The following is a 24,369-nucleotide window of genomic DNA, read 5'->3' on the forward strand; positions in this document are numbered from 1 at the left end:
AGAGAGCAAAATGGTTGTTTTATATGATGCTTGAGTCGCCTGCCCTTCACATCCCAAGGGTGCTAGTAAAATCACCCGTTCCAGCCTCCAAGCCTGATATCCTGTGGGAAGATTGATCAGTATAGTATCTTTAGACATTGGCCTTGTTTTCTAAATTGCACAATTTGAAAAAAAAGTAGGAAGTCATAAAAACATTTTGACACATGCAAGAGATATGTTGACGTCAAAGGGGACTCAAATTCAGTCACATGGTTCACCACAGACCAATCGGATTCATCACCAATCGATGAGTTTTCAGTGGTGTCAGTTTTACATGTCTTGCATGTAAAATGTTGATGATTCCTTTCAAAGCCAGACCATTCCTTACTGCCTTGGCTGCACAGGTGACTGAGATACTAACAGACATCTATTTTCTGTCACAAAGTGCTATGGAGAAAAACAAAGCAAACACTATCCATTGTTTCTTGAGCAATTTATTTGGCCTCAGGAGAGAAAATCCTCGGGACAATCCGCATCCTAATAAATTTAAAATCTCGAAGCCTTCCCCCGTTGTTTTCCCAAACCGTTCCGCCAGTACGGCTGAAACATTTTAAAATACAATATATTTTAGGAAAATCACCCTTAAAATAAATCTTTCAGTATGGACTTGGGATGTGAGGGAGGCCTGGCCTATTGACATCTGTCTTCCTTCCCAAAGGTCCTGAGACAGACAAAGACATATGTTGAAGCCGTTATGTCGGCTTCTGGCTTGGTATGGAGGGAGATGCAGCCACAGGTCAGGGGTGCAAGGGCTGGGGGGTGGAATAGAAGGGACACCGGTAAGGGGAGAGCGGCTCCTGATTGATTAATGTGGTTGGTGAAGCGAGGAGGCAATTTGTGGGTGGGGGTGCCGATCCCAAGAGAGGAGAGATCCTCTGTGTTACACAGAGCGGTTTACAAGGGCCGGCAAGCTTGAAAGCGGAGGGAAGGGGAAATCCCAGCCAAAGGTTTAAATGAGAAATCCATCAGGAATCCACTCCTTCTCCCCCCCCCATCCGCACCACAACAGCTGTTGCTATAACTCTTTTTTTTTTTTTGTCTTCAGCATTACATGAAACTGCACGGTGGGATGATTGTCCAAAGTGTCCCGTAGACCACAGCTTGAATAAAGAATTAACAGGAGAGGATATTTGCTTTTCTGGGTCTGGAACAGCTAATGAGCATCTTAAAACGAGCGTGGCTTCCCTGGAGCTCGAGTAAACGTTTTACGTAACGCAGAAAGGGGAGCAAGTGGCGCTCATGAGAAAATAACGAGGGAAAATTACAAGACATAATGCTGTCCCAGGTCAGCTGTTCTGCTTTCGGCCGAGGAGGCCCTGCCTTTATAACTGGGAACCAGACAAAGCAGCTCAACAGCGTCTCAAGCGAATTATGCTGAACTGGCTGCATAGGTTATCTGTCACATTATATCACAGTTGGTGCACACTGACCGCTGGGGGGCTTCCCATCCAAGGAGAGCGAGGTCCTTGATTGCTGAAAGGGAACGAATGAACAAAGGGCGAATTCAATGTTCTGGCGGCTCGTGGGCTACAAGAGCCAAGGAGAAGAAGGGTCGATCTGAGACACGTTTCATGCTCCCAAAGTGAGGAACCTGGCACGTGAAATGTAGCTCTACAGAAGACTGGCTCACATGACTGCTCTGAACAACTGCTGCAGGCTGGGGGGGGGGGGGGCAAGGTTCTCTGTGGAAAATGTACAGCTTCTGGTATGCACCCTGTCTTCTATTCATCCATCTATGCGACTATCCATCCATCCATCTTCTAACTGCTTATCCTGCTCAGGATTGCGGGCACACCCCACTTTTATAAACCGGAAACACCAGACCCCCGGAGACTATAAAAATGGCAAACATCAGGGAATATTGCGGCCAATGAAAAGTTCAGTAAAGGACTGTAAACGTCAAAAGGGATGGATATAGTGACTATTAAAAATGACAATACTTAACATTAAAGGAAATGTAGAAGAATAATAAAATTTTCCTGTAAGTGTGTTAGTAATGAACAGTGAAGGCTGATAAAGTACAGAGTATGATAGCGGGAAAAGCTTAGAAAAAGGATTGTTTTTTTTAAACCCATGATTCTATGCAGAAAATCTGAGATTCCCAGTTTCTTACAAATTATGGGAATATAAGGAACCTGAACAAACCACTCAGTACCCTTAGCCTCATCTGTTCTGCCACACATCTGGTCCGTACTCTCCAACCCCAGCTAGAACCCCAATGCCAAAAACACATTCTGGCCGGAGACACAAATTAGAAGCACAAAGAGCGGACGCTGCGGGAGCTTGCATGGTGAAAGTCGGCCAGCCTGCAAGATCCTGCACAATGTAGCTCCTCGTTGCAGCCGTCAAACACAGCCCGTCTGACTAAATGATCTTTGGCAGTGGATAATTAATGAGGACTCACTCACATAGCTTTGGAGAGCCACAACTTCACAGTGAGAACTTCAAAGCAGACAAAAGAAAATAATGAGTGATTGTTCTAATTGACATAACCTAATTAACTAAGCAGTGTATTACCTGTGAAATCACAGAGACAGGCATAGAACCCGCTGGAGAAATATTGCAAACTGAGCTTTCATACCTCCCCTGTCACCAGGCTTGTGTCTTCCTCCTGTTTGGTAACTGGTGTCTCCTAGAGACCAGTGTGCATTTGCTGTGTGGTGCTAAGTGACTGTGTGTGTTCATGAAGACCCTGAACAAAAATGGACGAGACTGTATTTTTTTCTCCTGATTATGTGGCAGTGACAAGTGGCCTAGTCAGCTGCCATATTAGTAGCTAATTCCTTGACCGGGCCGGACCTTACCTCCTTGAAAAAGCATTGGACGTATTTATGATCCACAAATGCTGCATCTCATTTCAGGTTGTGGACTACAGGCCCCAAAGGAGAAACTGCAGGAATCATGGCGATAAACAACCGGACTTGGGTACATAACGCTGTATTATTTGTAATATTTATAAATTGATCTTCTGAAATGGAAACTTTAAAAACGGAGAATTTTGAAACGCAACTCAGTATGGTTCTTCTTGACCAAGCCAGCACACAAAACAACATTTAGCAAATCACGGAACATCACATCACAGTGGTTCCGTTGAAGGTGACCTCTAACCTTAACTCCTGGTATGAAGAAGGACGAGGGAGACACTTTGACAGGAAAAAGAAAATAATGGAACCACAAACTTTCGCGGTACAGCTCAGTACGAACTGGTACAGACTGGAAATGGACCAGGGAAGGGGGAGGTTACCCCCAGATATGCTGACTTGTGGTACCTGCACACGGGCCTCTGTCAGCTTGGTCCTCTGGGCCAGCTCCTCGCGGGTGTAGATGTCGGGGTAGTGCGTGCGCTCGAAGGCCTTCTCCAGCTCCTCCAGCTGCTCCGCTGTGAAGGTGGTGCGGCTCCGGCGCTGCTTCCTCTTCAGGGGCAGGTCGGGCTCGGACTCCACCTCAGAGCCCTCGTCCGAGCGGCTGCCTAGACCAGGGAAATGAACAGTATTCTTCATCTGGCACAGAACGGTAGTCACTGGGGAAAGAGTGGGAGTCAGGAGGGAGGACAGACAGAGTCAGTAGGGACAAGGTGGGAGTCAGGAGGGAGGACAGACAGAGTCAGAAGGGACAAGGTGGGAGTCAGGAGGGAGGACAGACAGAGTCAGAAGGGACAAGGTGGGAGTCAGGAGGGAGGACAGACAGAGTCAGAAGGGACAAGGTGGGAGTCAGGAGGGAGGACAGACAGAGTCAGTAGGGACAAAATGGGAGACAAGGGGACAGGGATGGAGTGTCAGGCACTGAGGAAAAACGGTGAGTCAGTTGCGATAGATGGCAGTCAGGGGGACAGACTGGGAGTCAGGAGTACGGGGACGGAGTTTCAGTCAGGAGTATGGGGACGGAGTGCAGGTCAGGAGTATGGGGACGGAGTGTCAGTCACTGAGGACAGACTGAGTCAGTAGCGATAGATGGGAGTCAGGGGGACAGAGTGGACGTCAGGAGTACGGGGACGGAGTGTCAGTCACTGAGGACAGACTGTGAGTCAGTGGCAATAGATGCAAGTCAGGGGAACAGTGTGGGAGTCAGGAGTACGGGGACGGAGTGCAGGTCAGGAGTATGGGGACGGAGTGCAGGTCAGGAGTATGGGGACGGAGTGCAGGTCAGGAGTATGGGGACGGAGTGTCAGTCACTGAGGACAGACTGTGAGTCAGTAGCGATAGATGGGAGTCAGGGGGACAGAGTGGAAGTCAGGAGTACGGGGACGGAGTGTCAGTCACTGAGGACAGACTGTAGGGATAGATGCAAATCAGGGGGAGAGAGTGGGAGTCGGGGGGAGAGAGTAGAAGTAAGGGGAATGGGGATTGAATGTCAGTCATAAGTGACAGCCACCGAGTATGTTTTATCAGTCACAGGGGAAAGTGTCAACCACTAGGATTGCTTAGCTAATCACCAGTGACACCAGACCAGTCAGTGGGAATGCTGGGTCACTGGGGGCAGAGACAGCGGGATGTAGCATAACCACCCAGATTCAGCAGCCCCCCGGCAGCAGCACAACGCCAGCTCACGTCAGTTCGCATCTGGCGGCTGTCAGCAAGTGAGCTCCTCGCATCCCGAACACAGCCCCTTGTTCTTCAAACCTGCTGCCAAGCTAATCCTGCCATCAAACTCGTGTTACCAGTGGCTCCGGCTACGGGGGACGCCAACCAAATGGCACCAGACCAGGGTATGAGCACCAAAAAAAAAAAAAAAAAGTTCAAAGGGTCAAATGGATTAACAAATAAGTCCACAGAAACAATATCTGGGTCCTCCACTGTTTCCATGGAGACACCGGCAAAAAATGAAAGAGAGGGGAGGAACCATACAGGGATTTCAAGAGCCTGTTTACTCTTCTGTCTTCAACTGCTGGCAAGTACTTGAGAGCAAATATTATTTTAATCTGTGGTTATTTATGTATGAGAGGCCCGCTGAGAAGACAATCCCGTATCGGAACGTAGTCACGGCATCCCCAGAGCTTCAAAATATGGCTGTGGGGGGGGGTTAGGGGGCTCGACTTAATCTACTCAGACCACCTTGCAGATCCGTGTCCTGCTATTCTCTTGCCACAGCCCCCGGGGTGCAGAAACAACAGGGGCAACATGTAAATATTCACAAAACAATATCGAGCCCAGTTCCGCCGCATCTCAGAGTCCACGTCTGCAGCATGCGGCTAAGACTGCCACAGCTAATTAGGCGTCAGCTTGTCATTGGCTGCATTCAGCAGCTGATAACATTGTCCTATTTTTGTACATACACGAGTACTCGCTTTTAACCGGAAGGAAAATGTGTTCATATCATGGCACAAAATTGGAATTATGAAAAAAAACCTGGAACTGATGAGAACAAAAGATAAAGTACCATGATGGATCTTTTTAAAATGAACCCAACTGTCACATACCATAATAGCAATGCATTTGTGAGCTCATATACCTGATTATCGGCCACTGGCACTGAAACTGAGGCGAAAAAGGGAACCGTCAGTGTCATACGTGTGGAGCATTTGGTGGGCTGATTAAAGCTGCACCCATGAGATTGACAGAGCAGCCTGAGTTATGGAGGTCCAGCAAATCAAAGAGAGCGAAGAGGAGTCCCACCACCCAAAGAGAGCGAGGAGGAGACCCAACACACCAAAGAGAGTGAGTTAGGAGGCCCAACACACCAAAGAGAGTGAGGAGGCAAGGCACACGTAAGCGTGAGGAGGAGGCCCAGGAGGCCCACCACCAAAAGACAGCGAGGAGGAGGCCCACCACCCAAAGACCGTGAGGAGGAGGCCCACCACCCAAAGACAATGAGGAGGAGGCCCACCACCCAAAGACAGTGAGCAGGAGGCCCAGCATACCTAAGACAGTGAGGAGGTAGCCCAGCACACCAGAGAGTTACTACATGCAGGGACGGATTATGGGTTGTGTGGCCCCTGGGTAAAACGTTCGCGAGGCCCCACCACCACCAGCACCACCACCACAACCACCACAATTCAAGGGCCCTTGGCAGCTAAACGCCCTCCCTATAGGGTCAGGGGCCCTTGTAGGCAGAGGATCAAAGAATGTAGGCCCTCTAAAACAGACAAACGAAAATACATTGTTGATAAGCGTTGCAAATTGTTTTGGGCTAGGGGCCCCACGGGCCCCCTGCACCCCAAGGGCCCCTGGGCAGCGGCCCCGCTGGCCCGGTCCGTAATCCGTCCCTGACTACATGTAGAGATTCTTCTTCTTCTTCTTCTTCTTCCACATCAGTTCATTAAAACAGTTTTTTGAGCTTTGTCCCCTGTCTGCAGATGGTAGTTTCTCAATCAGTTTTTCATTATACTCTCATAGCACCAAGGATTCATGGGAAACCTTTTAATATTCTGATAAAGGGAAGGTCATTTGCAGGGAGACTCTGTTTTTGTGTATTTTGGGTGGAATTCCCCATAAAGAAACTGAGATATCAGTCTGATATAGGAGCTTCTACGTCAACAAAATATACAGCAGGACAGGTCATACTGCACTTCCAGTACACCACAGCGCCAACACAGGGAAAAGCCAGAAGGTGGTTCCACCTTTGGTCTTTCAGTCAGACCTTAGAGAAAGATGCTTCATGTGAGCTAGTGAAAGACGGAGCTGGACACTGCCCTGGGTGTCCTGCAGTTAGCCTTTGGACTCTGCCCTGGGTGTCTTGCAGCTGGCCTTAGGACGTTGTCCTGGGTGTCCTGCAGCTGGCCTTAGGACGTTGTCCTGGGTGTCCTGCAGTTAGCCTTAGGACAATGCCCTGGGTGTCCTGCATCTGGCTTTAGGCCTAGATGAGGTGTAAAGACACCCCCCCGATGGAAATGGAAGCCAGAGCCAATGGCACACAGCGGCTACACAGTGGGTAGGGCTCATCTCCTGCCTTACTGGCAGAAACTCAGGTGTCTGCATTTTATATTGGACACGACCATATTGGACGGACAGCGATAGGCCAAACACACAGCTGGTTTTATGGTGCGTGAGTCTGTGTGCGTTAACGAGGCCTCATACATGAGTGGTTGCATCTGCGTGCTTCTGCTTGGGAGTGAGTTACACCCGGGGGGTCACGAGTGGCTGCGAGTATTTACACACAGGACCGCCTGTGACTTGGGATTGGACGAAAGGCACTAAGCACAGTTTCCGAATAACCAGCAGCGACCTGCCATACGTCTTCAGCCTTCAAGCCAACTGCAGAGTTTAATTAAACAAGGAATTATGGGATTAGGCACCGGCTATCATTGCAAACCACTCAAGAAGTCTTCGCTTTGCCCCCCGTCGCTCCCCCCACAGGAGCTCACGCTCAGCAATTCTCAACAGAATTACACGTGGAGCCAGCCGTGAGGCCACATTCATTAAATCAATTCCTTCGTCATTCCCGCTAATAAAGAACGATCGTCCCGGCTTTGGCCTGGGGGCCCTTGAAGACACACAGTCAACCGTGTGTCATAGTTGTCGGAGGATGCGGCCAAACGGTCTGTCGCTAAATCACCATTATGAAATGACACAGCGTAGTGCCACCGGACAGCACGACAGGGCAATTTGGCGGCGACCTCCTGCAGGAGGCCGGAGACCCTTCGCGGTGATGAGGGCGGGGTTACAGGTAAGGAGCACTGAGAATGAATGAATGAGGCATGAGCACAATCCAATCTCTGCTTCCTCGAGATCCGGCTAAAAGTGCCCGTGGAGTCAGACATGAAACGGCACTTGGGGTCCTCGGCACGGCCCGTCCGCCTGCAGACTCTCAAGAATCATTCTGAACCAGACAGCAATCTGTAACAGCCAGATTCAGTAGGTCGGCAAAAGAACGTAATATATATTGAAGTGCCTGACCTATGACTTCTGCAATGGACTGCCATCCAATTCAGGGGGCCTCTGGGTTTGTGCTTCCTCAGAGAGGCATCAGATCTCCCCAAAACTCTGTACTCGACAAGCGGTCCTGCAAGATGGATGGATGGATGACCTATGGCGTTTTAATTTAATTGGATCATTTATTGTTATGAGGAGATTTAAACCAAGCCTCAGAATCACTTGTTACAGACATTCCTTTAGCTAGACAATTACAGTCTATTCATGAATTTAGGTGATAAAATTGGAAATAATTAACGCTAACAATTTGGTACCTCGTCTGTTCCAAAGTAATTTGCTCCATCCTACAAGAAGAAGAAACACTCTGGCAGGCCTAAGCTGAATGATACAAACGTAATTCCCTTCACAGGTGCCCGACATACTGATAAAAAAAAAAGTCTCAGTATTTACTACACAATTAGAGCCTAATTACCTAGTATCCGCCGTGCAGACCTGAGGTAATGTGTTCTCCTCTGGGCTCCATGCTAATTCAGGCATGTTTGGCTTACAGATACGCCCCGTTTGAGAGGGTGCTGTCTGCAAATGACTTTTTCACAGAACACACACACACACGCACACACACACACACACAAAAATGCTGGCACTGACCACGGCTGGCAAAACGCACCCTTTCTCAGCAGACACGGCAGATCGCCCCGTTTCGGACTGTCTTAATTGAATAATCCGGTTAATTACCAGCAGCCCTCCCCCCTCCTGTCCTGGTGGAGTGGTTTATCCCAAGAAAGCCACTGGAAATGTACAGCAGACTGAGGCCACTGTAGCTGGTCACATGTGTATAAATGGTAAAGCGCGTGACTGCTGCAGCAGATCGACCGTTGTGATTTTAGGACTGTGTCATGTGTGACTCTGGCCCCTCTCTGCTGCCCAAACAACCTCCAGGTGTACACACACACACAAGGAGGTGTAGAGGGCTGTACATGAAGTAGTGATAAGAGGCCATTAAGTAAGGTTCCTACCTTTCCAGGACAGATTGCCAAATGGGTTTAGACAAATAATATTTTAGGGGGTTGAGACAAAACATAGGGTGGGTGGAGCCTCCCTGAATAAGGTCTAGAATTGCCTGTGTTGGTGATAATGGCAGCCAGAATTTCCACATCTGTTGAATTATCAGTGCTGGGCATTTCAGGTTCAGAAGCTACAAATCCAGACCAAGGTTTTGTTCCTACCAACCCGGTGAGTACTCTGTGACTGTGACTATTTATGCTTAGCTGGTTGGTAGGAACAAAACCTTGGTCTGGATTTGTAGCTTCTGGACCAGAAATGCCCAACACTGCCGAGAATATTTCTATTTTTTTGGATATAGTACCCTCCCCAACATGACCGGCCGAAAACATTCAAGGTGAGAGCAGGTAACAGGAACAGGAGGCGAGAGACATTTAAGGCAATTAGCGTCAAGGATCGAGATGGAAAGACGGAGAAGATAGCGGCCATAAGAGGAAAAAAGGAGAGACACGGCAGGGTAAGAATAAAAAAGAACGAAAGACCACTGGGGGCTCAAGGTCAGCTGGCTGGCCCACCCAGTTATGGTGCCCACATACAACAGAAGGAGGTGTCTGTGTGTGGATGGATGTTCATTTTTAGCCAATGAGAAACCATGTTGTTAAACAGTGGCCAATATCGCAGTTATGACGACACTGCGTCCGCCCTAAGCATTGCTTTCCACTGCATCTCTAAACCAAATGTCAGTAAAGTGTCACAACCAGCCTTCCCAGCAACAAACAGCGGTGGTTCAGCTCCTAACGGCCCATTCCAGAAAAGCTTGTTAGACAAATGGCAGCGTATCCATCCCCCTTGCCCTGGCTTATGCGCTAACGTTGTGTACGCTCTTTGTTGCTACTGTTGTTGTGATTATCCTTTTTTGTCAGTCATAGAGAAGGAAGGGGGGAAAAAAGAAGAAAAACTCATTATGCAAGCATCCCATAATAAGGCGGCATGCCTGCGATCTGATTCGCTATCTCTGACATGCATCTGTCTTGCTGCGATCTCTCTAGCTCTGGGGCTGGATATAAACACCTCTTTCTGTTTGGCATCCCCCCCACATCTCTGGGATCGGAGTGATGTCCTCCCCCCCCCCCCCCATCTCTGGGATCGGAGCGAGGTTGGGGGCAGAGAGCTCTGCTTTGACGGACGGCTCAATTTGCATGTTCTGGGAATGGATCGGATCAGGGTATCCGAGGTGCCCCAGAGGCACCACACACCCCCTACTGGGTGCTTCAGAGTAATTCTGCAAACAAACGTGTTCTCCAGGCGCAGATCAGCCGCTTCTCCTCCACCACTCCTGCTGCTCCTGTCTGCAGAGGGCTCAGATAACGGCTGCAGTGTTACCCCGACAGCTCTAACGCTACTGTCATGTGACCTCTAAAGGCACACCAATGAAATACAGACAATGGTATCATGATGTCAATAGTGACAAACAGCTTCGTACGCTCTAGGATGGGCGGGTGGCAGTCTGGGTTGCACACCTGGGGCAGAACCTGACACACACTCTCACCCCCCCCCCCCCATTCACAGCCCTTCAGAAGGACAGGAAGAGAAGAGAAAGGTTAGGGGTGAAAAAGAGGAACGAAGCAAGAAAGGCAAGCCTCAAAATCTTTGGCCCCCGCAACAAATAATTTGCTTCATGCTTGAAGGTGATAAAAAGGAAAGAGGACAGAGGGTAAAAAGGGGAGAGATAAGCACCGGAGAGATGCTGCCCTTTTTGTGAGTGCCTGTCATATGTATGGAGGTGTGGCACACCCCCGCTCCCCCGCGGCTGGCCGGAGGGCCTCTTGGCTCTTTCAGGCCTTCAGCCTGGACGCCACAGGGGGCCTTGGCCCTGAAAGGAAGCCTGTCAGGCCTGGATAGCGGTGTGGAGGTGTGTGTACGACACTGACAGCCAGGCGCTTTGGATGCAAGGGCTTCTGGGAAGGGGACTGCAGCAAAACAGAGTGTCTTGGGGAGGTGGGGGGTGGCTGTGTTTTCACAGATCCGGAGATGTGATGGAAGGGAATTCAACAGGTGTTTACTGTCAGGTGTGCAGGTCAACGATTCCTGCTCACAAGTCGCCCCTGAGGTCTAGGCAGCTTCAGTCTTCTGTTTGCGTGGGGCATGGCCGAACCCTATGGATGAATTGAGCTGTATTGTCAGACAACCAAAGATGACTTCCCCTTGATTCTTTCAAAAAGCTTATGCAAGTGGTTTCACAGGCACCACAGATCTGCTTAGTGCAGATCAGCCTAGCATAGATCCCATGGACATAGCCGTTTTGCCTGTGTACCAACGACTAGCAATGAGGAAGAGCCTCTCTAGTTTTCATGAGCTACTACTTGGAAGGCATTCAATAAATAAGAATGGCAACATGCAGGAGCATGGCAAAAAAAAACACTGAAAGTTCCTGCTAGCAGTGGTGTATAGTCCAGATCCAGAAAGCAAAAACCCAGACCAATATTTTGTTTCAACCATCTAGTTAAATCTTAGTCACAATAACAGAGTAGTCAACTAGTTGGCTGGAACAAAATCTTGGTGTATGGTTTTTACTTTCTGGACCTGAACTTTCCATCTCTGCCTACCAGATCCCATGGCTCACTGTAGCTATACTAACTGTGACTCGTCCTATTCCTGTCAGCTGTTCATCAATTAGTGTATTTTGGCCAACTAGGTTTGCAGCAACCCCACGGCATGGGATGAGGTGAGGAATAATGGAATGATTTGTGCCATGTAGTTTTCCACATTGTGAAAGCCTAGCAGAAAACTGTAAATTAAATGAAAAGCCACACAAGAAAGGAAATCATGCAGTTGTTCCCAACAATCGGCTCCAGCTCACTTTCAGGACTTATCCAATTTAATCAAATTAAATTTGATATAGCAGCCTCCCAAAAATTGTCCTTTAAAATCTTTTTACGTGTGGAGTGAAAAGAAATCAAGGTGAACGTGTTCACGAGAGCAGTTCATATTTCCTGATAGATTTTTTTCTCAATATTAACACTAACAGAAAATTAACTATCCTTTTAATCTACGACTTTAAAAAAAATCACCATTTAGCTGGTATATATAACCGTTTCTCAGACAAATGGTGTCTGGCAGAGTACTGCAGTAAGCTACCACTAAATTAAATTAAGTCTAAATTAACACAGTTTTTGTCACTTAGTATGCGAGCGCATTCATCGGAAACGTTCTTAAACAAGTCATTTTTATTTTAACTGAACAAATTCTAATCGACTTAAAAGTCGAACACAAGGTCCTGGTTTGCAGTAACCCCTATACGCAACAAGTTCCACATCACGAACGGGCTGTTTACGCACCGCGAATGTACGCATGTAAAGAATGTAAAGAATTTTAAAGAAGCTTATATATATATAAATAAACACTGCATATTGGCCTGGGGATAAGAGGGTAGAGGGTACGCAAATGAGCCCGCAAGTTTATAATAAATGGAGTCAGCCGCTCTGCCGCCGCGTCCCACGCTAAGTACGTTTTAACTGGGTGGAAAAAATCCGAACAAATTTCTAATTTGCAACACTGTACGAACATATTTATTGTCGTCGTTATGAGGGTGATAGCGGTGGGGGTTGAAAAACATATAAACACAGCTAATGAAGATTCAGGGGCGAAAGGCATAAAATGGGAAATGTTATGGCGGTAAGTGGCATGGGCTGAGGGTGATTTTTAAAACTAGCCGACCATGGTGCTAAGCAACACAACTAGCGCCTCCGGACTTAATCGCAGCCTCGCGTAGCCTAGGCCGTCCATCCGGCATAATGAAATTAACCAGAAATTACTGGCCTCCCTCCCAAACTTGGCCGCTTGAGGTGGATGATGTGTCGCCGTAATCCCGGCCGCCCGGTGCAGCCTCCCCTCCGCGGAGTGCAGGCTGACAGCTTTGGCAGGCGCAGAAAATCGACCGACGCAAAGTTTGAAATAATTTCGGCGCGTCGCGGAACACTGCGTGTAATTACGCTACCTTTTCTCCTTTTTAAATTAGACGGGATGATCCTTTCTCTGCAGCCTATTTAACATTACAACAGAAAAGAGAGAGACAGAGGGAGGGATGCCGCATTTCATTAATTCAGGTTCGAAGCTTTTTCCCTCCCTCACTTCTCATATTCAGAATGATTTACTTGATTCTCTAAATAAATGACCGTATTACAGAGAAATTGTTCACGAAAATAGTCTGGGACCGTATTATGTTTGTCTTACCTTATCACGTTTTCTCAAACTTAATATATTCCAGTTTCAGCCGTTAACATTTGAAATATATTTTGTTTAAATATAATTCCAGCAAGACATTTCATAAAAGAACACAAAACATATACAAGAGGTAGTGGACATATCTCATGAATGACCAGTACTCCTGATTGAGACACTGCTAGCCAACCTTAACTACTGAAAAACTATAAAATACAGCTAGCTAGCTCATGTAGAAACTGGCAACTGATTACGAATGATTTGTCATTTATGGATTGCCAAGTAGGTTAAAAATACTGCCAGCTAACACATACTGCAAGGCGACATAGAGCTACAACCAAATGGTTTACAAATGTGTCCAGTTGCCATTACTAACAGCAGATGATTTACTAACAGTGTCAGGTGATATAGGAATATTACCTAATGAATTAAAGCTCGTTTTGTGTAAGGTAAGACATATGTTCAGTGATTTTTCTGAAGGAGTACATTTCCAAGTATTTCTTACCTCTGAAATCCAGTATGTTTAGTTGTATTAATGTAGTTTTTGAGGAAGATTGCATTGCTGTCTGGCTGCTGCAGACCGTAAAGGGTTAAATAACTGGCATGTGGATCAGAATGATTCAAAGTACGAGCAAGTTGGCTTAACAAAAGGCATGACAGACAATGGCTGACAGCGACTTCGAAACACTGGGGCAGGTCTAGCAGTGGCTGCAGTTCACTCCTACAACCACGAGCATCACACAAAAATGGCGGTATTTGACAGAAGTGGAGCAGACAGAGGTCATGTCTATTTGTTATAGACCAATATTTGGCCAAGTCTATATGTTGAACGATAAAGTGATTTTTAGACGGGGGGGGGGTAAACTTCCATGAGATGTTTTACAGACATCTCTTAATTACTTAAGTGGATTACACAGAAAAATGTTTACACAGAACTTTGTAAATCTGTGCATTCGGTAGATCTGGACTATCAGATATTGTCACAGTTCCTCTGTAAATGTTTTTTTCTTCTACAGCATGTAAATGTATAGTAAAAATGACAGAAAGCCTGCGTGCATTACGGTTTGTCTGCAAAGGCACTCGGCAGACATGCGTGTCACATCATTCATGGCTGGATCCTCTGAAGGGATCCCCGTCACGAGAGCACGATCCTCGTCACGAGAGCACAATCCCCGTCACGGGAGAACGATCCCCATCACGAGAGCACGATCCTCGTCACAAGAGCACATTTCCCATCAGGGACCACATTCCCCATCACGAGGGCACTATCCCTGTCACAGAGCACGATCCCCATCACGAAAGCACAATCCCCGTCATGAGAACACGTTCCCCGTCACGAGCACAATCCCCATCACGAGAGCACGATCCCTATCACGAGAGCACGATCCCTATCATGAGAGCACGATCCCCATCAGGGAGCACGATCCCCATCATGAGAGCACGTTCCCCATCACAAGAACATGTTCCCCGTCACAGAGCGCATTCCCTGTCGCAGACCAGCTTTTCTCCTAAGGGGACCAAATGCAAGTGTGAAAGGATGTGTGTCTAGACATGCACCTATTCATATGAAATGGTTACACGTAGACCTCAAACATCCATCCATCCATCCACCGCTCCTGAGCAGCCTTACATAAAATCTTTTATATATAGATTTACACACACACATATACAAATATACATAACTAAATTTATATCAATAACATACATGTATGTGCATATTTATATACAGATGTGTTTGTCTCATGGTAAATGCACCATAATAATAGAGTTAGATATAAATCCTATAAAACGAGGACATCAGAACAGAATTATACGGGAGCTAACCTGACACTGAACGGGAAAGTGTCTCTCATGCGAGGACAGAGTGAAAATCCCCTCCTCGTCTCTCTGTCCAACTTCGGCCATGACTGAAAAAGTGACACTGCTGTGGCAGAATGACACAGAAGGCCCATTTGTTCATGCAGGTCTTCAGAGAAATGCCTTGGCCAGCGGACAGGGGCACCAAGACTGGGGTTCATTAAACAGGACTATTCTTGTACTGCAACACAAACCTGTAGGCAATAATCTGCCGCACTGAGAGCCCTTGTCTGTCCCTGTGGCATGGCTCAGAATTACTGCTGAGAGAGAACTAAATGCCTCTTCAGAAAATAAATTGTTTTTCTTGTCTAGACAGATACCCACTCAAGTCTACCAATGAGCAGGCCGGCCACTTTGGCCCCCTCCCATCCCTCGTTCCCTGTTCTTACCAGTGCTTTTCTTTAAGGAGACGCCAAACCCACAGTCCCAAAGTACCACCAATCCCATCATGCCTCTGCTACTGCTTCTGGTGACCTTGAATTCCTCCGTCATCCCGGACACTAAGAAACGTACCGCTGTGAATTCGCGGTCGCTCAAAGGCATGAATGCAACTGGCAGAGCCTCTAATTAATACATTTTGGGCAAGTAATGGAACAAGCCCTCCTCGATTGCAGTTTAAAGAGGATTGGCTATCCAGACAGCAAAGAAAGGAAAAGGCAGATAAGTGCTGGCTAGAGACACTAACAGAGTATTGATCTTTGTTTCCGCTTTTTGTTGTGGTCTGTTTAGGATGGTCTCATCCCGTATAACTGTGGCCTTAGAGTGTAATCCAGTCCCCCGCCAAAGTCACAATGGTTAACAATCTCACTGGGACTCTGCTCAGGCTGGCGACTGTCTAGCTAATGGTGCACCTGCTGGATCCTCCCCCCCCCCCCCCCCCCCCCACCGCCCTGAGCTGAGCACCTCTACACAGAGGTCAAGGAAGGGACAGCCACAGGTCACAGGTCACAGAACAGGTTCCTCTGGGCAGGGTTCCAAGACTGAAAGCTTAGCAGGGGTTTGGAGATTTTAGTGTGCTGTCTCCGTCAATATTATCATTATTATCGGGCAGGCGATAATGACCCTTGAAGTCTATCCTCCACTCCGGTAACAAAATACGCAGTTCAGCTGGTTTGGAAATGGCGCATCTCATCGCTTTAACAATACACATAATAATCAGCATCAACTGAAAAGTGGGACCTTTCTGTCACCGGCCCTGGTAGCCAGAGTCTCACTGTGCCACAAATGTGAAGCCTGCATACTCATTATTCTCGGATGACTGGCTATACAAAAGGAGCAGGGTGGTGACTCTCAATATGGCGGCCAGGCGGCTGATGATGCGTATGACAGATTGCCGACAGATTCCCCGCTTGACACCCACAGCAGTGTCTGTGCCACATGCACTAACCAGCCAGACTGTCGGACTATTTCACAACATCACCAGTCTAAGCCCCCAACTCGCGCATGATCAAATTCTCAATAAATCATACTTGCAAAGCAGCTGAACGAGTCAGACAAAAGAAGGATGATTAATATTTCTGTTAATTGCTTAAGTGTCGCACAGGTTCTGGTCTTGTCAGTCCGCAATCCCCTTCAGAGAATTGCCATATAAAAGTTATACCACAGTCTGTTCCTCTGAAAAGCGCCATAAATTTGACTGATGAATCACAGTCACACAAACACATAAATATCTTTTGCATTCCTGATGGGAATCATGACGCAGCGTGGCATCAAAAACAGACACTTGGCAAAAGCATAGATATTTGGCAAAAAATTATTTGAATGAACGGGGAAAGATTCAGCAGGCAAACTTTTAATGAGAAAATCAACTGTCTAGTTGCCATATACAATAGCAATTGTGATGTCAGCACTGAACAGCTACAAACTGTAATGCTTGAGGTGGGAGGGGAAACAATGAAAGAAACAACTGTAAAAGAAGTTAAAAAGGAAAACTATACAAGACAATTTAATCTCGGTCTGTATTTTTAACCAGCATTAAAAGTTTAGTGGGAATACTGTATTTGGACAGACACCTGTCATTGGATGCAAAAGGTAAGCCAGGGCCCACTGCACATGGTTCTGGGCTGGGGGGGGGGCATGGGGGCGGCCACTGCACATCACAGACGCACATGAATGTGAGAGAACACAGAGAATGCAGCGATGCGAGTTGGACCTTTCTGAACACGCTGTTGTCTGGCTCCATCGTGTCACTGGAAAGGAGCCCATTCAGAAGTATTCATGCATCTGCCTTCAAGGCACAATAGTCTCAGAGTTTATAAACTGTCTGCCTGCTCATCCAAAGGCTTTAGTCCGTATTGTTCCCCCCCCTTAATAAACTTTTTGGAGGAGTTCATCAAGTTGCCTGAATGGCCGATGCAGCGGGCTTCAAGACACAACAGACGGTTCTCTACTCCCCCCATTTCTTTCTCTCTTTTTTGTTGGAAGCCATTTGACCTGACAATGGGGAGAGTGGGCTGTCAGAGATCAGAGGATTCTTAGGCCAAACACAAGAGAAAAAGGCACTCCTTTTCAAGAATGAAATACTCTGCCAAGAGAGAAAAAAGACAATTGAATTTTCACGTATTCTGAAGCAAAACAATGAAAGGGAACGATTCGCGGCAAACGACATCTTATTTGAAAAGACACATGGACACGTATGCCCGGAGTAGCAATTCAGCGCAACGCGCAATGAGACGATCGGGTGGAATCGTCCTACTTGCTGTCAATTAAACGTACTGAGAGGAGCCATGATTGTCTTGTTTGATTTGGAAGTTACGAATGCACTCACTGGAGTAAATAATTGGAGCAGTACGGGTATTTTCCTAATTTTCTCAGGATTTTAAAACCGTCTGACACCCGTTAGACAGGCAGCGCGAATTTTATAAACGCAATAAATTTCAGTATTGGCAGTAAGCCATTAATCCACTGTTATACCTTTAAACACTGTGAAAATTTTCGCAAAACTTTAAAGCCTTTAATTGATGTATATTTTAATTAATTTCATACCTAATTAGGACGGACTGCCACGTTCCGCGCTCCGGCTCCCCTGTTTTGCCCACAGGGGTAGGAAGCGATAATGACAAACCCGCAAAACGCACACAGAGAAGCCCTTTCTCTCGCCAGCCCTGCGCAGCCCAAGCCTCCGCCACCCCGCCTCTTGCTCTTCTCTTTCGGGAATTCACAAAAAAAGTCCCCAAAGCCGCACCAGCAGCCGCTACCCACCCGCCCACTGTTTCCCCGCAAAACAGATAGGCGTTTAAATGCCCTAATTAGATCTGACAAGTTCAATGAGTTAGTTTTAGAAAAGGAGAGGGGGGAAGCTGGTCAAGTTATGATTTCCGAGTCAGATTCATCTGGAGATCCCTGGATGGCTTCTCCTGTCAGCTGCGGCTTTCCGACTTAATTGAGCGTTCCGTGGAGGCCCAGGAACGGACCCATTAGTCACCGTTTAAACCGGGGGAAAAACCTGCGGGGAGGGGGGTCGACAGAAATGGCCGAAACACTTTTCCATCTTAGCTACGCTCGCTAGTTTCGTTCGTGTACCGGTCATTTAATAACACGGCGTGTAAAAGAGAAAATAAAGAATGTTATGGTTTAATCTGTCATTGAGCGAACACTACGAAAAATGTGTTTAAGTTGAGGATCCCCTTGTCATGAAAATATGATTGATGACATTTTTGTTTACTTACACATTCAAATGTATTGCCATTATTACCGTCTCTTACGTATTTCGCCCTATAGGTTACATGATTATATTATTATTCTTAATGTCCGTCACGTGAATTTACGTGCGCGTATAACACATTCTATACGTATATTTATTAAGAGATACAATGTATTTGCCTTTACTCTCAAGGCCGAGTAGTGGTCGTAAAGTTGCGCCAAGTTGCGCAAGACAACTTGCTGTAGGAGGAAGGTGACTCGGGCTCTCCTTCCAATTTAACTGCAGCATGGGATTCCTTATTGTTCACATCCCCGAAGCCGCCGCTGCTAATCTAAGGCTACAGAAAAACGGAATTGAAAAAATATATCCTCATCCCCGAGGTTGCCGTTCGAGCAAGCTGTCAGACTCCAAGGGCCAATGATAAAACAGCTTTTGAACCGAATGTGATTTAAATGCCCACTGGTAGCTCTTGACAGCCATACGCTAATAGCCGCAAAAGGTCCATGGATCAAATCTTAGCACGAGGTAAAACATATTAATGGCGTCTAATTAGTCAAAGGACATAACGTTAGCAACAGAGGAACAACAGATAGGCCCTATTTGAAAAAGAAAATGTTGATAAATGGCATTCACTGCTAGAACAATTGAATTTCATCGGAATAGAATAGCAAGATTAGTACATAACGACACTAAAAATTCAAGTCCAATTATGTTTATCATCTGCTATTCAGGAGCTGTCATGCCAACAAACCTAAAACGGTTTTTTAGACTTTTATAATCTATTTCATGATGAGGATTATTACTATATGTAATCCTTCTTATAGGTTTGCCTGTATGTAGCTATAGGCCTACCTATAGGTATTAATCACTTGTTTAAATTATGGACTTTCAGATTTTTATTTATAATTATCCTGTGTTACGTAAATAGCGGCGTCTCATATAAAACCATATTTTCTGTCTTTTTAATAAGTGTCGTATTTAATTCTATAACTTTGCTATTATTCTTACCTTAAAAATCTTCCATGAAGTGAGTCTGAGATGATACAAGTTTATTTCCAATGAAAATTAACCGCTTATGACAAATTCCTATTTTTTTTCAAGGCTGCTGCACGGAACACTATTATACACTGATATGGAAATTTTACATATGCCAAACGCTATTTTGGGGCAAAGTTACACGAGCTGGCGCAAAAGTTAGTGTATCGGTAAAATGTTATTTTTTGCGTTTGTAGGACATGGGATGAAAGAATTTTTTAAAACCTTCCCTACCTGTCATCAGTTACACAGAAACGAGAAATGGTCAACGTTTACTGACTGCCTCCTCGATCAAAAGGGGCATATTAACTGACAGAAAAGGGGCATTCGGACAGGAAAGTTCCACGCTGCGATCAGCATCGTTACCTTACCTATGAAATAGGGTAACATTAGTGTTTCGTGCTCCTTGTTCACGTTAGGGATGGCCATGGGTGAAATAGGCTAAAAGTGCGAGGCCAAACTGGATGGAAACGACCTTGTCAAAAACGGAATGAATTTTTAAGTCCAATGTTCCGTCTCGAGAAACGTCTGTCTGTTCATCGCTTTCATACAAGTGACCCATGTAAAGCTAAACGTTCATTTGGGGGAAGTCTCTGCCTGCTACTGCTCTTTCATGCACTGTGTAATGACCGTCTTTTGTTGGCTAATCAGGCACCCTTTGGGTCGCCACCGAGATAAAGATTCCCGGCATTCGTCGGCAAAAATGAAAGGCGGATTAGAAATGGACTTCTGAACACCGGACTGCAAACGAGCGCGCAACCGCCCTCTCCTCCAAAGAAGGTCTAAAGAAGGTTCTTGGGCGTTGATAAAGTGGCAAGTCTGGGGCAAGTGAGCTTATATGTATACCTATAACGATTGGTTGAAATAGCCTAATTCATTCAAACTTTAAATTCGTTATAAAAACCACATACAATAAAAAAAATTGCACCTTTAGAATTGGTTCTAAGATGTGAGCAAAAAACGCTTGTTGTCCCCGGTACGTTTAACGCAATCCAACTTTGCACAGAGGGTCGGTCAATCCTCTACGACAGAACCAGACTCGCGCATAATCCGATTCAATCTTAGGCTAATTAAATAAAAAACGCAAACGCAACGAAATTTTGAATTTATTCCTAAATAGTTACATTTGCTGTGCACTTCACAGGCAAATTGAAATCCCCGATCAGTTGCGCGGTTTTTATGAACTTAACATAAGGCTATCTAACAAAAAATATATGGTGGTTGAAATTAACATCATAGTATTCAGTCATCACGCGTGCTTCGTCATGTGACTAATAAAGTCATGATAATTCCAAAAAATTAAGTGATTGATAATTCGCTCATTCGAATGCAGTACTTAATTCCCGTCACCACGATTAAAACTGTATCACAAAAACGATGAAAGTGAATAAAATGTACACTCTTAAATGCGGCTGCACACTTACACCGGGGGTGACTATTTTTGGCATTTACTGGGGTCAGGAAGAGATTCTGTTGTCTTGGGAAGAACAAAACTTAACACCCACTGAAATTACGGCCATGGTCCAGTATCAAAAATATTTTTGAAGCGCAATGGGACGCCTGGAGGCCAGACCTTCTCCTTTTAATTTGTGTCAGCAGGCGTTTCCCGGGTCGTTTGCTCGTTTTGTTCATGAAATCTAGCACGCTGCTGCCCATCCAGCCGCATGCGGTGAGGGTCACAGAAATAAACTGAACAGAGTTAGAGGAGAGACGCAGATTGTGGCCGCTGGGAAACGACGGGCAAATAAACTGATCATTTGCCTGTTGGGGTTAAGACCTATACTCGCTGGCCAAACACGAACAAACTGCGTGAATGCGTGAAATCGTTTGAGCTATTTGGAGTTGACCATTGTAGTAAATTTTTGTAGAGAATGATAGTTATTTTCGCTGGATAGTGTGGTGAATTTAGCATTCACCTTCACGTACCGCAGCCGTTTCCCGCAAAAGTCTGAGATCCTAAACCTTTAAATGAGAAGAGAAATGAAATCCTTTAAAGTTATTGAGCAAAAAGGGGATTATGAACTCGCCTTTATATATGAAAGCGAAATCCCCATGTCTTCTTCTGTACACTTTTGAATTTCCCATAAGCAGCCCGAAAAGAGAGATTGTCCCTTTCCGAAAAGCCCACCAGAGACCATTCTGGTAAGTAATATGTGTGCGCAGATAGAGCATGTCCCACATGGAAAAAATCGCTTTAATTAATAGGCAGACAGGCCTGAAAGCGGCACTGGCGGCCTGTAATATGATGAACTCCCATTGTGTTGGTGTCGCCACAAATGTTTCCGATAAGCAAACGTACCCAAGGATCAAAGACTATAAGCCTCTCAAGTTCGTCTAACTGCCTCTATTTTTTCTCACCTACTTTATATTTTCCCTCCTTATTCCACTTTTGTGGAAACTCCGAAACACTCACCAAAATCCCTTTCTTGACAACTCCGGGATCCGCCCCAAGATCACCGGTCAGCCGAGCCGTTCAGATATAATTGCACATTAATATTCCGTCCGATGAGAGGGTTTAATGTGGACACTCTGCTCTCTGAAGATGACTAATGTCTTCATAAATTGGCATTAGTTGACATTACTTGCCACGATTCTACATGTCCTGCAGGAAATTTAATCCGTCGACTCAAATCAGCACAGACTCACTTAACGTGTCTTACTTTGCCTTGAAATCTATTTTGTCGCCATGAAAGGGTATATTAAATATTCGCTAGGACTTAAACATCTATAATGTTAAAATAAATCAAATCATATTACTTAATCAAAAGGTGATTTTTAGCCTCACGGACAGAGTGTAGGGTGAATGTGCTCGCCTTAAATCATATTTCAGACCTTCCAAAGGAGCAACAAATACAGGTATTATTAAATTAGGCTTTCAAAGCTTACAATCCAACACCCCATGTGAAATGAAAGTATAAATAATGTTTGATCTCAAAACACAAGTTTCAACAAAACATAATTTAAAGACGATTATTTCGGTTCTTAAATCTCAAACCTTCAAAAACCTTCATAAATAGGATGATATGAAAATGCATTTAATTTCCTTTCCATGTTTAATATAAGCATCAGTTCTAAAACACATTCAGTATTTTTGTTATAAATTAATATCGTATTGTCCTCCTTTTAAAAACGACGGAATTTGTTTAACAATGCCTTTTAAAATCCAAATTACGGTCATTTGTTGCTGGTTTGGCTAATTTGATTTGTTCCACGAATTACGTCACTGGGTCTGAGTGATGGAGTTCATCGTGTCCTTGCCCACTCCGCCACCCCCCCCCTCCCCCGCCATACCCATTTTCAATACAACAGTGAGCTCACATAAATATTAGTCACGTGGAAGAAATTAATTAATCGCAATTCATAGCTACCACAAAACGTTTCATAGGGAAATAATTCGGGTACAATTTTTCGTCATACACAATGCATAACCTGCAGAAGGTTTACAATGTTACACCATCGATGATGTGTGTAAAGAACAATTCGTGTACTGTTCCTCACAAATATCATTAAACATAATTTATAGCTTAGGTATTCACATGTTATGAAAACTGAATAAAAGAACGAACATGTGCAATACTTTAAATGAGATTATTTATTATCTCGATTGCCTTTATCACTTGACTGAAACCTTCCAAATTGTCTATATGTTTCTAAACGAAACGTTCTTATGTACATTCCACTGAAACGCGGAGGGTGGAAAGAGGAGGTTAATCCGAGTTTAATGCAGCAGCGCACTGAACACGGACCGTCTGTGATGGCTCCGTTATCTCTTCCCAACATTTGGGTCTCACTGAATTTCCACCCAGCCAAATAGCTTCGAGAAACGCGCAGATTGAGTGGCTCAGTGCGCCCGAGGAAAAAATGTTATTAATAGCCGAAAAACTTCCCCATACTTTCACCAAATCTCTTTCGCCGTTCCTGATGAATCTGTTTGAAGTGGTCTCCAGTGCTGTATTACCGCCTTCTCCTCCGACTGAGCCTTATTTTAGACTTAAATAGCCTACACATTAACTTCTGCTTAGAGGTGGTCTGTGGTCTGTAGTAGCGTGTGTGTGTGTGGGGGGGGGCGTTCCGTTCCGTTTCGCTGTTCGATTTTCTATATGCGTTTTAAAACATTTTAATATGGTTATAATCAGCAAAATTATAGCTTTTATTTCATACCCAATATGTTGCGTTCCTTCATTATCACGGTTGTTTATTTACGCAGATAAATTTCTTTATGAGCTCGACGGTTGGCATCACATTCGAGAAGCGTTATCTCCGGTTTTTCTAAAGATTCACGTCTTCTTTCGCATTTTTTTCGCGACTACTATCCAACGGCACTTTCCTTTTTAATTGAATATTCACAGGGAATCCGAGCCCGAAGCCCTGACACCCCACTATCTTTCCACTGCCCTCTATTATCTTCTCTGATCCACCTCACAACAGTCCCAAATCCCGCCTGGCCTCTGTTTGATTAGATTGAGAACCTCAGGTAATCCGACGATTTGCTCAAGTGTCCGTCGCCTCCTTCTCTCCAACACGTATTTACAAAAGCCGGTTTGTTGGTTTAATCACTGCAGATGCCACCCGATAAACGAATAGATCGTCTCCCTTTCAATCCGCCCGCTGCCCCAAACAATAACCACCTCCAGGTGTGGAGTCAAGTATAATTTTTCCTCATCGCGGACAAGCCTCTCTCCTCTCTGGCTCGTAATTAAACTTGGCAGGCTTCAGCAAACACTTTACACTTTCTATAACAACAGACGCATCCCCAAAATGTAA

General features: G+C 45.5%; 1 protein-coding gene across 2 annotated transcripts in view; it reads right to left on the reverse strand.

Annotated features, from left to right (window-relative positions):
* Window positions 1–24,369, reverse strand: part of pax7a (paired box 7a) — a 55,122-nt gene that overhangs the window by 24,423 nt on the left and 6,330 nt on the right. For both annotated transcript variants that reach the window (XM_049023951.1, XM_049023950.1), the window contains exon 5: window positions 3,309–3,508. In XM_049023951.1, coding sequence (XP_048879908.1) covers window positions 3,309–3,508 — 200 coding nt within the window. The remainder of the gene's footprint in view (window positions 1–3,308; window positions 3,509–24,369) is intronic.

Source organism: Brienomyrus brachyistius, chromosome 8 (genome assembly GCF_023856365.1).
Source record: "Brienomyrus brachyistius isolate T26 chromosome 8, BBRACH_0.4, whole genome shotgun sequence".
Lineage (NCBI taxonomy): Eukaryota > Metazoa > Chordata > Actinopteri > Osteoglossiformes > Mormyridae > Brienomyrus > Brienomyrus brachyistius.